The sequence below is a fragment of the Danio rerio genome, chromosome 19, assembly GCF_052040795.2.
Source record: "Danio rerio strain M-AB ecotype USA chromosome 19, GRCz13ab, whole genome shotgun sequence".
Taxonomy (NCBI): domain Eukaryota; kingdom Metazoa; phylum Chordata; class Actinopteri; order Cypriniformes; family Danionidae; genus Danio; species Danio rerio.
Window position 1 is genome coordinate 45,560,001 of NC_141039.2, and position 13,587 is coordinate 45,573,587.

Genomic DNA, 13,587 nt, shown 5'->3' on the forward strand with positions numbered 1-13,587 from the left:
ATACACAATTTGTACTAAAGCGATCTAAAAAGTTCATATCAATAAGTTTTCTCTTAGCACCACCAGGGGCCTCATGTACGAAGACTTGCGTGGAAATCTTACTAAAACATTGCGTACGCACAAAGCTGTGAATGTGCGTACGCAGAAAAAAATTCAGATGTATAAAACACTGCCTACGCCGAATCTCACGCATATTCTTTTGTACATCTGAATGAACGTGAAACTGAGCGCAACATGCACAAGCACAAAACCCCTCCCTGCCTCCTCCCCCGTATGAATATGCTAATGACTATGCTAATGGCAAAACCCAACGAAAAGCAATGTCAAAAGCAAGCAAACAGAGAAACTTTGAACAGAATGTGAATTGGAGGTGCTGCTTTCGGAGGTAGATCGGAGAAAAGCGGTGTTATGTGCAAGTTTGTTTTTCGGAATTAACAACAAAAAAAAAAAAAAAATAGAGTGGGAGAGTTTAGCTGATGCGGTTAACACAGTTGGGTCTGAACATCGCACTGAGTGCATTTAAAAAAAAAAGTAGTCTGGTTTATATTTGTAAAATGTTGCAGTGCTCTTAACAGTCTCAGTGGCGCAGCTCGTAAGACGCAGGTAACCATGTTTTGACACGTTCGAGCATGAACTCGGCTCGAATCCAGCGTCTGATGAACTCTTTCTTCTTTTTTCCCCCCCGCTACATATCATATTTTGCCTACTATTTATCATTTATCATATTTTATTTGCACATTTATTGAATGGAAATGTTTCTGATTCACGCTTGCAAATTCATCTTCAGATAGTGTCTTTATAGCAATGTGCGTGCAGTAGATCGCTCAGATTACATTGGGAAAACAGGCGACCGCTGCAAATTGTGCTTTAATGTTTAGCTGGTCAACTGTATGGTATGGAAACCATATATACATGCTAGATGAACCCGTCTCATACAGCTGCCATTGCAAGGCTCAAAGACACTTTGTAGAGAGGAATTTAACACAACTGCCTCTAGGAGTCGCCAATGGAAATAAAACAGACACGCACAAAAAATGTGCGTACGCCTGCCATAAAGCTGCCGTGAAGTTGCGCACATTCCCACGTTCAGTTCATTGTTAGTAAATCCAAACGTGAGGGATTCTGAGTGTGAAACCTGGCGTACGCAAAGTTTTTGTGCGTACGCAGCGTTGATGCATGAGGCCCCAGGTGGCAGTCTTTGTACTTTCATTTCGAGGGTGCAGATTGCATACGTTTTATTAATATGTATAACTTAATTTATTTTATTAATGACTATAACTTTATATATATATATATAAAGTTATAACTCTCGGATTTTTTTTTCGGGCTTTGAAGAACGAAACGATCCTGGATCATGTCAAATCGTCAATATCCAAATCCAGCTAACTAAGTAATCCACGTACGAATAACGGACCCCAGATCTAGCAATGCCTTAAAAAGTGTCAATGTTTGTGTATTGTTGCTGATAGCATGAACTCCTGTGGATTCAATCAGCTTATATGGTTTAATATGTGATTGTGACTCGCTATGCTTGGCTAAATTCACAACCTAGTAAATTGTTGTTTTGCCCTCTTTTCATAAACTTGGCCTCAAATCAATGTTTATAATATTCTCCTTTTTGTGTGCATAAGTTACAAATCTTTAAAATAAGCTTTCTATAAGAAAATACTTCCAGAACCCGCAATGCTGAAAAATGAACTTGCACTAATGCACTGTATAGCTAAAGGACTTCTGCTGCCCATTTAGTGATTACTTTCAGCAATATTTATGGGTGTTTGACTGCTGGATGAGCGTATATCAACACACAAACCTCTCTCTTTTATTAACAGACGTTGACACTTGGCGACATCGTCTCCACACGACACTACGTGAAAGCAGAATAAAGGGAAAGCTGAGCCTCAATCCGTCCTCATCAATGGTTATGTACATGTTTTTCTGTGGTGTTCATGCTCTCCTTTGCACCGTTTCCCCAACACTGAATAAATTCCAACTTCCAAACCTCCAGATTTCTGTATATGATCTTGTATTTCTGGGTGTATGATATGCCCGGCGGTCAGTGTTATTATAAATATGCATTTGGTCTACAATAAAGATGACTTTTGCTCCAAATTCACCTTGTGCAATTTATTGTGTCAATATTTCCATCAAGCGCTCCAGAGCACTGGACCGTGTGTGTGTGTGTGTGTGTGTGTGTGTGTGTGTGTGTGTGTGTGTGTGTGTGTGTGTTTATTATTTTTAAGCCCCAAGCGTGACCTGCTGTAATATTTCCGTGAGGTCTTTCTAATTTAAGCTTGTTCCAGTGTCTGCTGGGTGACGTTCATGAGGTCTAAATCGAGCTCATGGTCTTGTGCGCGTGTGTTTCTAGGTGAAGGGCCATACTGAGGTTGCACAGTGCACCTTTTAACCTTCACACATGTAAGAATTTAGTGTTTATAGCGACAACACTGGCCTATAAATGGTTTGCACCGTTCACCAGTTCTGTCATTTAATCATCTTTCACTTTTTCCAGAACAGTTTGTCTTTCTGTTAACTCTGGTAAGTGGTCCACATTGACTTCCGTAGTATTTATTTTTCTCATTATGAATGTCAGTGTTACTGGTTTCTAACAATCTGTGAAATATCTTCTTTTGAGTTCAACGGGGAAAACTCAAAGGTTAAAAGCCACTTGAGGTAAAGCAAATAGTGTGTAAACTTTTCATTTTTGGGTGAACTATCCCTTTATCACACCCAATGCTTATTGTGATCTGCACTCACCGGCCACTTTATTAGGTACACCTTATTAGTACCAGGTCTGACCCCCTTTTTGCCTTCAGAACTGCCTTAATCCTTCGTGGCAAAGGTTCAACAAGGTACTGGAAATATTCTTCAGAGATTTTGGTCCATATTGACATGATAGCATCACACAGTTGCTGCAGATTTGTCGGCTGCACATCCATGATACCAATCTCCTGTTCCACACCCCAAAGGCGCTCTATTGGATTAAGATCTGGTGACTGTGGAGGCCATTTAGATACAGTGAACCCATTGTCATGTTCAAGAACCCAGTCTGAGATGATTTGTGCTTTATGACATGGTGCGTTATCCTGCTGAGAAGAAGATGGGTACACTGTGGTCATAAAGGGATGGACATGGTCAGCAACAGTACTCATGTAGTCTGTGGTGTTGACACCATACTTAATTGGTAACTAAAAGTGTGCTTTTCTACAAACATTTTACCTACTATAAATTACTTTCCAAAACCTTTCATTCAATATTCTTTGCTGGTGGAATGATCTTCTCAGCCTACTGCTGATCCATTCAAATGAAAACTAAAAACCCGTCTCTTCCGTGATCACCTGAACCCGTGAACTAAAACTTAAACCCCCTCATCCTACCACCACGTAATAATGAGTGTGCCTCACACAGGTGAGTGGGCTAGACAAACCACCTGTCGAAAACACTTTCATCTTTCTGTTTTAACCAACACTTTCATCAGACACATAATAAAAAATGAGATTTTTATCATTGTTACTATACTGAAATATTGTTAGACTCTGGAAATGATAAAACACTTTATTTTTGTTCTATCTTTTCCTTGATTGTGTTTATAGATTGTTATGCATGAAAGTACAATGCGCGCAAATACAGAAATGCACTGCAAAAAAAAAAAAAAACATTGTGGATTTATGAAGCGTGAGCACACTACTCGCTTTTCAAAAAATAAATATATATATATATATATATATATATATATATATATATACATATATACATATATACATACATACATACACACACACACACACACACACACACACACACTTCTCCTTACTTGGCACTTGTGTGTATTGCCTCTAATTGTTGAATCGCCAAATGCCTCGTCGACTGTAAGTGTCTTTGGACAAAATCGTCTGCTGAATCTAATGTAAATGCATCCTTCAGAATATCTTATTTTGTGTTCAACGATAAAAATGTCAAAGTTTAGACCCACTTGTGTGAATAAATGGTGAGGAACTCTGTGTGAACTATCCCTTTAATTATATTACTTTTGACGTTTAGATAAGTTTGAATTAATAACCCTTTTTTTTAATATATATCATTGACTGAGAACATAAATGCATTGAAGCACATTTACAGCAAACAATTAGTGTCCTTTATAGTAACATACTGAGATCAAGCATCCAGCCGGCTGACTGATTATTTTTAGATATCGTTATTTGCTAAATATGCTCTCAGTGACAAACTAAATGCAATAAAAATGACAGCAGAGACAAAACGGCACTCGATCATAGTAATTATGTTTGTACAAGCTCTGCAATCCACCAGCATCATGCTGAAAGATGAGCTCATTAAAATGACACTGATAGCTGGATTTATAAAGTACATCTGAAACTATGCATCTATATTTAATATAACTCACTTCACAATAAGTGACAGTGTAGAATCTACTTTGCGCTGTTCTCTCACTAAGAACAATCATGTATTTGACTTTATTCTTTCACATGGGCTGTTTAATAGTCAAATCCAACTTTTAATATAACAAAAAAAGCACATAACAGAAGCATATATATCTATCTATATATATATATATATATATATATATATATATATATATATCTATATATATATATATATATATATATATATATATATTTATATATATATATATATTATATATATATATATATATATATATATATATATATATATATATATATATATATATATATATTTATATATATATAATTTATATATATATATATATATATATATATATATATAAATATATATATATATATAAATATATATATATATATATATATATATAAATATATATAAATATATATATATATATATATATATATATAAATATATATATATATATATATATATATAGATATATATATTTATTTATATATATATATAATATATATATTTATTTATTTATTTATTTATTTATATATATATATATATATATATATATATATATATATATATATATATATATATATATATATATACATATTATATATATAGATAGATATATAGATAGATATATATGCTTCTGTTATGTTCTAAATTGCAAATTCAAAATAAAATAATTTTTTTTACAGCTTAGTCCCTTTATTCATAATGGGTCTCCACAGTGGAATTAACCGCCAACTTATCCAGCATATGTTATACACAGATACCCTTCCAGCTGCAACCCATCACTGGGAATAAAATTCTGTCATTTTGAGCATTATTATTATTTTAAAAATTAAGACTATTTTGCTGGTCCCTATTGCACATGAACTAAATTTGCATTGCAACTACATGCCTATTAATCCTCATTTGAGTATTAATAGACTATCTGCTGCTGATACTGCAACTTCAACAGGCATTGAACTGACTATAAGAAACTTTGCAAGTACTTGTCAACATATACTATCCCCAACCTAACAGAATTAGCTGGCACGCAGATGCAATGTAACTTACATTCAACAAAATGTGTGAAAGAGACAATCAAATTCGAAGTGATGACAACAATTATGTTGCTGTTTTTGTGATTGAGATTTATTTACAGAGATGGCCAAACTAGGGCCAAAGCTGGCCCATGGTAACCTTTGATTTGGCCCATCATCCTATCTAAGAATGGTTTAGAGATTCATTCATTTTTTTTTCTGTGAGTGAATCAAGGCAAAGGCAGATTCTGCTTGACTAGTTTCAGCATTGAACTCCACACCAGCATTGATCTGTTATAAATATGATTGTTTTTTTTTTGTTTTTTGTTTTTCAAACAATAAAAAATAATATGAATTGGGAAATTACCCATGGCAACTTAAATGTAAAATAGTTTGTTATATTTATCTTCGGCCCACAGTTATCAGTGAGATTTGGTTTTTGGCCCTTCATACAAAAAGATTTGGGCACCACTCATGGTTATTCCACCAAATATATATTTCTTAACTGTTTTAAGTTAAAACATTAGTATTATCTAAAAATAAATATAACAATGTCTCAAAACATGAATTTTTGTATAATTTTGATAAATGATAATTTTATGCTGTAAATGACATTTTTAATTTGATAATAAATAATGTCATAAGTCATTTCTAGAACAAAACAAACAATGGTCTTACTCAAACACACAAAAAAATTGCAAATCCAAAGAAACTGAAACTTTCCAAGTGGTCATTTAATGTTTTCCTCATCGCTAAACATGCACAACAATGCACAAACCGAAATCACTTTGACTTATGTTTGCGTTTCCATTTTTTTCTGAATATGTGTGTGAATGGTTTAAACGCTCTGCTTTCTTTGTATACCACAAATGGACAAATATCCTGCTTGCATTTATCTTATTGGAAGTGAATAGTTCCCAGTGTAAACTAAAGGTTATACAACATGTCTGCACTGAATCGTTCTACGCCAGTGGTTTCGAACTCGATTCCTGGAGGGCCGCAGCTCTGCATGATTTAGCTCCAACCACCACACCTGCTTAATAGTTACTGGTAGTCTTGAACACCTTGATTATTTTGGATCAGCTCTGTTTGATTAGGGTTGGAGCAAAACTGTGCAGAGCTGCGGCCCTCCAGGAATTGAGTTTGAGACCTATGATCTGCGCATTTCTTACCATTCCAACCAAAATCACTTCGACTTGTGTTTGTGTTTCTTGTGTTTCTTCTTCTTTTCTGAGTGCGTGTGGGAATGTTTCGGCCGTTTGGCGTCTTCATTGCTGCTGTCAGATGATGAGTTCTCCCTCTTTCTCTCTTTCTTTTTCTTCTTTTCTTTCTTTGCCTTCTTTTCCTGCATGAAAGCACAGAGTCGTCATGTGCATGTACACTTCAAGTCAAAATTATTCAGCCTAAATTTTTTAAATGATGTTTAGCAGCAAGGAATTTTTGACAGTATTCCTGATAATATTTTTGGTTCTGGAGAAAGTCTTATTTGTTATTTCGGCAAGAATAAAATCAGTTTTTAATTGTTTTAAACCCATTTTAAGGTCAAAATTCGAAGCCACCTTAAGCTATATTTTTATTTTTTTTAATTTTTTTATTGTATACAGAACAAACCATCATTGCACAATGACTTGCCTAATTACCCTAACTTGCCTAATTAACCTAATTAAGCCTTTAATTGTCACTTTAAGCTGTATAGAAGTTTCTTGAAAAATATCTAGTAAAATATTATTTACTGTCATCATAGCAAAGATAAAATAAATCAGTTATTAGAGATGAGTTATTAAAACTATTATGATTAGAAATGTGTTAAAAAAATTTCTCCGTTAAACAGAAATTGGGGAGGGGGGGTTATACAGGGGGTCTAATAATTCTGACTATAAATGTAAGACAGATGAAGGTGTCTCCAACAGAGAACTATTGCAAAAGTTGGCAACAAGTCAATCCAGGGCAGGGTTACACAACAGCAGAGCAGTGAGCTTGTCATCTGGTGCAATCATTTAGGCGTCAAAGGGGTGTGTGTTGGTGTGTGTGCGTACCTTTTTACGTTTCTGGGGCTCTGATTGGGTGATCTGGGTGCTCAGCGGCTCTTCCTCTTCCTCTTCTGGAAGTAAACTGTACTGCAGTCCAGGACTAGAAAAGCAGTCCTTGGCAAAGTGACCTTACATGCAAACAGACAAGTGTGTCATTATTTATTAAACACCTATTTATTAAACATTTATTAAACTCATAACAGGTGTACAGGGATTAAGCCCTTAACGATCGCCCCCACTTTTTTTGAACGTGGACATGACCATGACATGTTCAACTTAAAGGGGAGCTATTATGCCCCATTTTACAAGATGTAAAATAAGTCTCTGAAGTGTGTGTGTGTGTGTGTGTGTGAAGTTTCAACTCAAAATACACAACAAATAATGTTTTAGAACTGCTTAAAACTGTAGGTGTTGATCCAAATTGTGCTGTTTTGGTGACTGTCGCTTTAAATTCAAATGAGACTGTGCTCTTTTTAATGAAATGTCACCTTTTAAGTACCATTTCCTTTGTGTTTTTGATAATGCAGTTGTCTGCAACAGGCTCCAGGGTCTGATGTTCATTAAGTCTAAGGCCCCGTTTACACTAATGCGTTTTAGTTTGAAAACGCATAAGTTTTGCTACAGTTACGCCATCTGTCTACACTACGCCGGAGTTCTCGAGCGCCGAAAACGGAGCGTTTTGAAAACGCTGGAGAGGCCGTTTTCATTCTGAAACGCTGCTGCTCCGTCTCAGTGTTGATGATGGAAAACGGAGACATCTGAAAACGGAGACGGGGCTGCCGACATTCGCCTCTCTGATTGGGGCTTTTCCTCAATATTAAGTAGCCTCCGTGTAAGTTCAGACTTCGCAAGTTTGATCAAGGCTGCAGTCTCTTCTTCTCAGTTTGATATGGAAAACAGACTATACAGAGGACACGCGTCAATCTTCAAAGGGAACAGTGTACTTTATAACTTCATTCACATCACCCTGGCTACGTTGTTTCACTTTCTCAACAATAAAAAGTAAACATGATATAAGGAACTGCCTATTTTTATTTTAATATTAGCAACTAAACAGACAGCAGAAATGTTGAGGCGTCGTGCTGCATATATGAGCGTCATCTTCACTGTGTGGATATTTATATCAAAACGGAGCCGATAACAACTGCCTCCTTTCAATTTCAGTGAAAATACGAAACACACCCTCTCTTTTGCTGAATATCAGTTTTAATAATTGATAATGGCCATTATAAAAGTATAACATACAATAAGTTTATGCATTATAGGAAATAAAGGCAAGCGATCAGTCAATGTACAGAATGTAGGCTACGTGGTTACATTAATCATTAACTTATCTTTGCGCTCAGCCAAAACACGTTACCTGAGAACAAGTAATAGATTCCAGTGCCCAAAGTCAGGGAATATGTCGTTAGATAAAGACAACAAGATGAATGAAATATCCCGTTTAATAAATATAGTGAGATTAGATCCAGCGGGAGATGCTTGATGAGAAGTCCGACTAGCACAGCTCTCATCTGGGTAGATGGGCTACAGCGCTTGCCAAAGAGTGTGTAAGGTCACGTGATGTGGATTTTCAGCGTTTTGGTGTGGACGGAGAGCAGTTCAGAAACGCTGGGTGAAACGCGAGTGTGGACGCGAATCGTTTTCATTCTAAAACGCCGTTTAAAACTAAAACGCACTAGTGTAAAAGGGCCTTAGTTATATTGTCGTGAGCTGGATGTTCGTACCTCTGCAGCCACACTTTTTGCATGTGGTGTTCAGGACGGCCTCCAGTGTGATCCTCTGCCCACTGTGATCTCTGAACTGCCTGCGGCGACGTTCATCCTGTCTGTGCAAATAATATTGGATTGATTTTAGCATTATACGAGTAGTATTAATTGCTGTGATATAATGAAATTTCTCATGAATCCACTTACTCAGCTATGACGTTATTGGGGTCTAAGTCCCGCCCAGTGCCTTGATTGACAGACTTCATGGAGAAGGACAGTTTGACTTTATCATCTTTCATCTAATGGTGGACGAAAGTTAAAAAAGCACGATTTTACATGATGTTTTCATCAATATAGTAGTCATCAGTTCTATTTAATTTCTGATAAAACTATCTATCATACATTTTTACTATGATTTGAACAAATATATGTATTTGTTAATGTATTTACTAACAAAACCAACTAATTGTGAACAATTCCTGTACAGCAGTTATTAATCATTGCTCATTATTTACTAATGCATTATAAAAATCCAAATTCAGGCTTGTTGACATTAGCTAATGCATGAAGTTAACATGGACTGACAATAAAAGACTTTATTTCATTTAACTAATGTTATCAAAGGTGAATAAACATTGTATTAAATATACTGTTCATTGTTTATTCATGTTAGTACAAATACATTAATCGTATTGTAAAGTGTTACCTTTTTTTAAATCACTTAAAATATAACATATCATAATTGTAAGTGCTGGATATTGCATCCAAAATAAAAGTTTTTCACAATTTAAGTGTGTACTGTGTATATTTATTATGTATATATACAGTTGAAACCAGAAGTTTACATACACTCTAAAAAAGGAACACAACCATTTAATAAAAAATGTCTGATGGTAAATCATACTAAAAGTTTACTATTTTAGGTCCCTTAGGATTACCTAAATTAATTACATTTGCTAAATACCAGAAAAATTAGAGTTTTTTTTTTTTGATAATTCTTTTATTAATTTCCAGACAGTCAAAAGTTTACACACATTTCCTTGGTATTTTCTAGCTTTGCTTTTAAACTGGATAACTTTGGTCAAATGTTTTGGGTCTCCTTCCACAAGCTTCTCACAATAGTTTGCAGGAATTTTGGCCCATTCTTCCTGACAGAATTGGTGTAACCGAGTCAAATTTGTTGGCTGTCTTGCTCACACAAGCTTGTTCAACTCTGCCCACAAATTTTCTATAGGATTGAGTGCAGGGCTTTGTGATGGCCACTCCAAAACATTCACTCTGTTGTCCTTAAAGCACATTTGAACTAATTTGGCAGTATGCTTAGGGTCATGGTCTGATTGGAAGAGCCATTTGTGGCCAAGTTTTAATTTCCTGGCTGATGTCTTGAGATGTTGCTTCAGTATTTCTACATGATGTTCTTTCTTCATGATGCCGTCTATGCTGTGAAGTGACCCAGTCCCTCCTGCAGCAAAACAGTCCCACAACATGATGCTGCCGCCCCCATACTTCACAGTTGGGATGGTGTCCTAGGCTTGTAAGCTTTCCCCTTTGTCCTCCAAATGTAACACTGGTCATTATGGCCTAACAGTTCAATCTTAGCTCCATCAGAGCACAAGACATGTCTACAATAATTAATCTTTTTCCCAGTGTGATTTAGAAAATTGTAATCTGGCTTTGTTGTTGATTCTGGCTTGTTGATTTTCCCATGTTGTCACACAAGGCAGCAGTGTGTTTGAGGTTTTCCTTAAATACTATTCTACAGTTGTGCCTCCAGTTAACTCAAATGTTGCCAATTAGCCAATCAGAAGCTTCCAAAACCTTGACATCATCATCTGAGCTTTTTCAGAGGCTGAATAATCTTGTTGTATGTAAACTTGACTTTCAAGAAGTTATAACAATTTCTCCAAAAATATATCTCATTATTTTGCTATTAAGAAACAAATGTGATACTCCTAACTTACCTAAAAGAAAACAAGTTTAGTCCCATTAACATCTGACTTTTTTTAAAAATGGTCATGTGCCTTTTCATATAGCATATGTAAACTTCAACTGGTTTCAACTATATATATATATATATATATATATATATATATATATATATATATGTTAACATACGATTGTATGATAAATTATTTATAAATTTAAATATGTAACAAAATTGTGTAGTTTTGTTTCTATATTTGTGTGTATCACATACATAATATAAAAATAGCACCAAAATAGGAGGTTTCTTTTGTGTATTTGCATACATTGACATTAAGTGTACCTCTTTGCCAATGACTTTAATCCACACTTGCTCTCCTACGTCTACTATTTCAGCAGGATTTTCCACCCGACAGGCCGACATCTCACTCTTATGAACCAGACCTGATTGTGCAAACACAAATAAACATTAAAAATACATACTCGTAGAAACTAAACAAGTCGTACTCCAACTTCACCTTGCTTTCTGTATCCTGGAATCTTGACGAATGCGCCGTATGCAGTGACTGAAACTACCTAAAGATACAAGAAGACAATAAAAGTGTATAAACCAGTAAATATCAGTATATTTGTGTGATTTTGAGATGCTCGGATCTGACCTCTCCCTTCAGGATGCTGTACATTGGCGGAAGTCCATCCAGACCGACCGGCTCTCTCATATGCTCCTCCGCCATCACACCTGCACAGGTACACAATCAGGTTTATCATCTGTTCATAACTAGTTTTAATATCTGCTCATGCTGGAATATAAAACAAATGATACAAGTGAATCTCTGTCTAAGACGAGATGTACTGTTTTGTTTCCAACATCATAAGTAATAGGGTTGCACAATACATTGTTTCAGCATCAATATCACATTGTGATGATAATAGCTGTACACATCGCAGGATATGCAATGTTGAGTTTGTATTATAATTTATCATTTGCATGTGTTTTCGATGCCTGTGATTGTGTAATGATTTTAAAAGAATTCAGGCATAAATTGTACCACTTGTGACTTTAATAAATGATTCATTTTTTTAATTATTTTTTTTTCGGCTTAGTCCCTTTATTAATCCGGGGTCACCAAAGCGGAATGAACCACCAACATATCCAGCACATGTTCTACGTAGCGAATGCCCTTTTAGCCGCAACCCATCTCTGGGAAACCTCCATACACACTCATTACCAGGGCCAGAGTGGGACTCCTTTTCAGCCCTGGAGTTTCAAGCCTTAGACCGGCCCACGTCAGTTGACGACTGACTATATTAAAATAAGGTCATTTCCAATTCAGTTTCTAATTACTCTATCATGCCTTTTTCAAGGACACAGCTGCTTTAGAACTTCATATGTTCAACAACCCTAACAGTATTATATTTCTTAACAATAAAAAAGAAAAAAAAAAGAAATAATAATATTTACTCAGGTGAGGTTCGAACACGGGTCGGCAGCGTCGTAACGCAACATGCTGACCACTGGACCACAATGGCGTTGTTTAAGATGGAAGAAAAATAAATATTGGAGTGATATCCGCAAGGCTGCGAAACTAAACAGAGCGGAGCTGCGGTAAAATAATGATTAAAAAATTGAAGCTATGGTTAAATAAATGCCCTCGCAGCCCAAAAAAACGTACCGGCCCACTGTCTGCTGTTTATATCTGCCTAACATGATGAGAAGTAGACACGCATGTAGGAACGGTGGGCGGGGAGAAGCAGCTCATTTGCATTTAAAGTTACAGGTTACAAAAACAGCTAACCTGTAGTCAGACACCAGAATGGGCAGATTCTACATCATATAATAAATAATCTGATGGGTATTTAAGCAGAAACTTTAGAGACACATTTTGAAGACACTAAAGGCTTATTCTACATCTTGTAAAAGGAGTAAAATAGGTGCTCCTTGAAGTCAAATTTAAATGCAATTATTTGGCTGTAAAGCAATTCTTTCAATGTATCATCTAATTATTCTTGCTATGAAGATGCTTGACAATATTTTTTGTGTATGAACAATTATTACACTGAATCAAATGTCGGTGGTAAGAGATGGTAAAATGTATTTTACTCTTTTGTTTTCGTGTTTGACCCATCAGCAAATTGTTATGTGAACTCGTGATATATTCAAATAAAAAAATAACCAGATTTATTTAACTTACCTGATGTGCTGAGGTCGACAACACTTTACTGCAATTTGTGAGCAATCTACAAGCACACTCAATCCCAAACGTCCCAAATCAACTGCGTTTTAAATCCAAAAGATTCACCTAAATTAAACCCCGTCGGCTGCGTCACTTTTTATTAAACAACAGCAAAACATCACAACGCTAAATGTAAATACATCTGCACCAGCAGTAAATGCACACACTACTGTTTGGTTTTGATGAAACACGACTGCGTTGTCTTCCGGTTCACAGCTCTACAGTAACCAATAATATTGTATTGTACGAGTGCCAGCCAATCACATCG

The 13,587-nt window shown here is 35.7% G+C and overlaps 2 protein-coding genes across 6 annotated transcripts in view; one reads left to right on the forward strand and one right to left on the reverse strand.

Annotated features, from left to right (window-relative positions):
• fabp3 (fatty acid binding protein 3, muscle and heart) overlaps positions 1-2,113 on the forward strand; it is a 10,212-nt gene extending 8,099 nt beyond the window's left edge. Inside the window, exon 4 of one of the 2 annotated variants that reach the window (NM_152961.3) lies at positions 1,830-2,113. In NM_152961.3, coding sequence (NP_694493.1) covers positions 1,830-1,883 — 54 coding nt within the window. In that variant the 3' untranslated portion in view covers positions 1,884-2,113. Of the gene's footprint in view, positions 1-1,300 lie in introns of both variants that reach the window. The other variant, XM_087293864.1, reaches the window with a different exon arrangement.
• Positions 2,114-6,136: 4,023 nt separating this feature from the next.
• zcchc17 (zinc finger, CCHC domain containing 17) lies at positions 6,137-13,516 on the reverse strand. Of its 4 annotated transcripts, none has more exons than XM_087294093.2 (9): positions 13,278-13,490; positions 11,745-11,824; positions 11,604-11,661; positions 11,429-11,529; positions 9,370-9,461; positions 9,181-9,281; positions 7,460-7,581; positions 6,574-6,768; positions 6,137-6,428 (listed from the first exon to the last, which is right to left on the reverse strand). In XM_087294093.2, exons 2-8 carry the CDS (start codon positions 11,817-11,819, stop codon positions 6,610-6,612), a joined length of 708 nt encoding a protein of 235 aa, XP_087150219.1. In that variant the 5' UTR covers positions 11,820-11,824; positions 13,278-13,490; the 3' UTR covers positions 6,137-6,428; positions 6,574-6,609. The 4 variants fall into 4 exon arrangements, with proteins under 4 accessions (XP_087150219.1, XP_087150221.1, NP_956838.2 ...); XM_087294095.2 differs by lacking the exon at positions 13,278-13,490 and adding an exon at positions 12,548-12,784; NM_200544.2 differs by having other exon boundaries at positions 6,137-6,768; positions 13,278-13,516.
• Positions 13,517-13,587: the final 71 nt, after the last annotated feature.

Excerpts from the sequence above, each read along its gene's own strand:
- zcchc17 (NM_200544.2), bottom strand. The coding sequence starts at position 11,819 with ATGGCGGAGGAGCATATGAGAGAGCCGGTCGGTCTGGATGGACTTCCG. Across the intron at positions 11,662-11,744 it reads ACAGCATCCTGAAGGGAGAG|GTAGTTTCAGTCACTGCATA; the intron begins GTCAGATCCGAG and ends TTGTATCTTTAG. Across the intron at positions 9,462-11,428 it reads TTAAAGTCATTGGCAAAGAG|ATGAAAGATGATAAAGTCAA; the intron begins GTACACTTAATG and ends GTCCACCATTAG.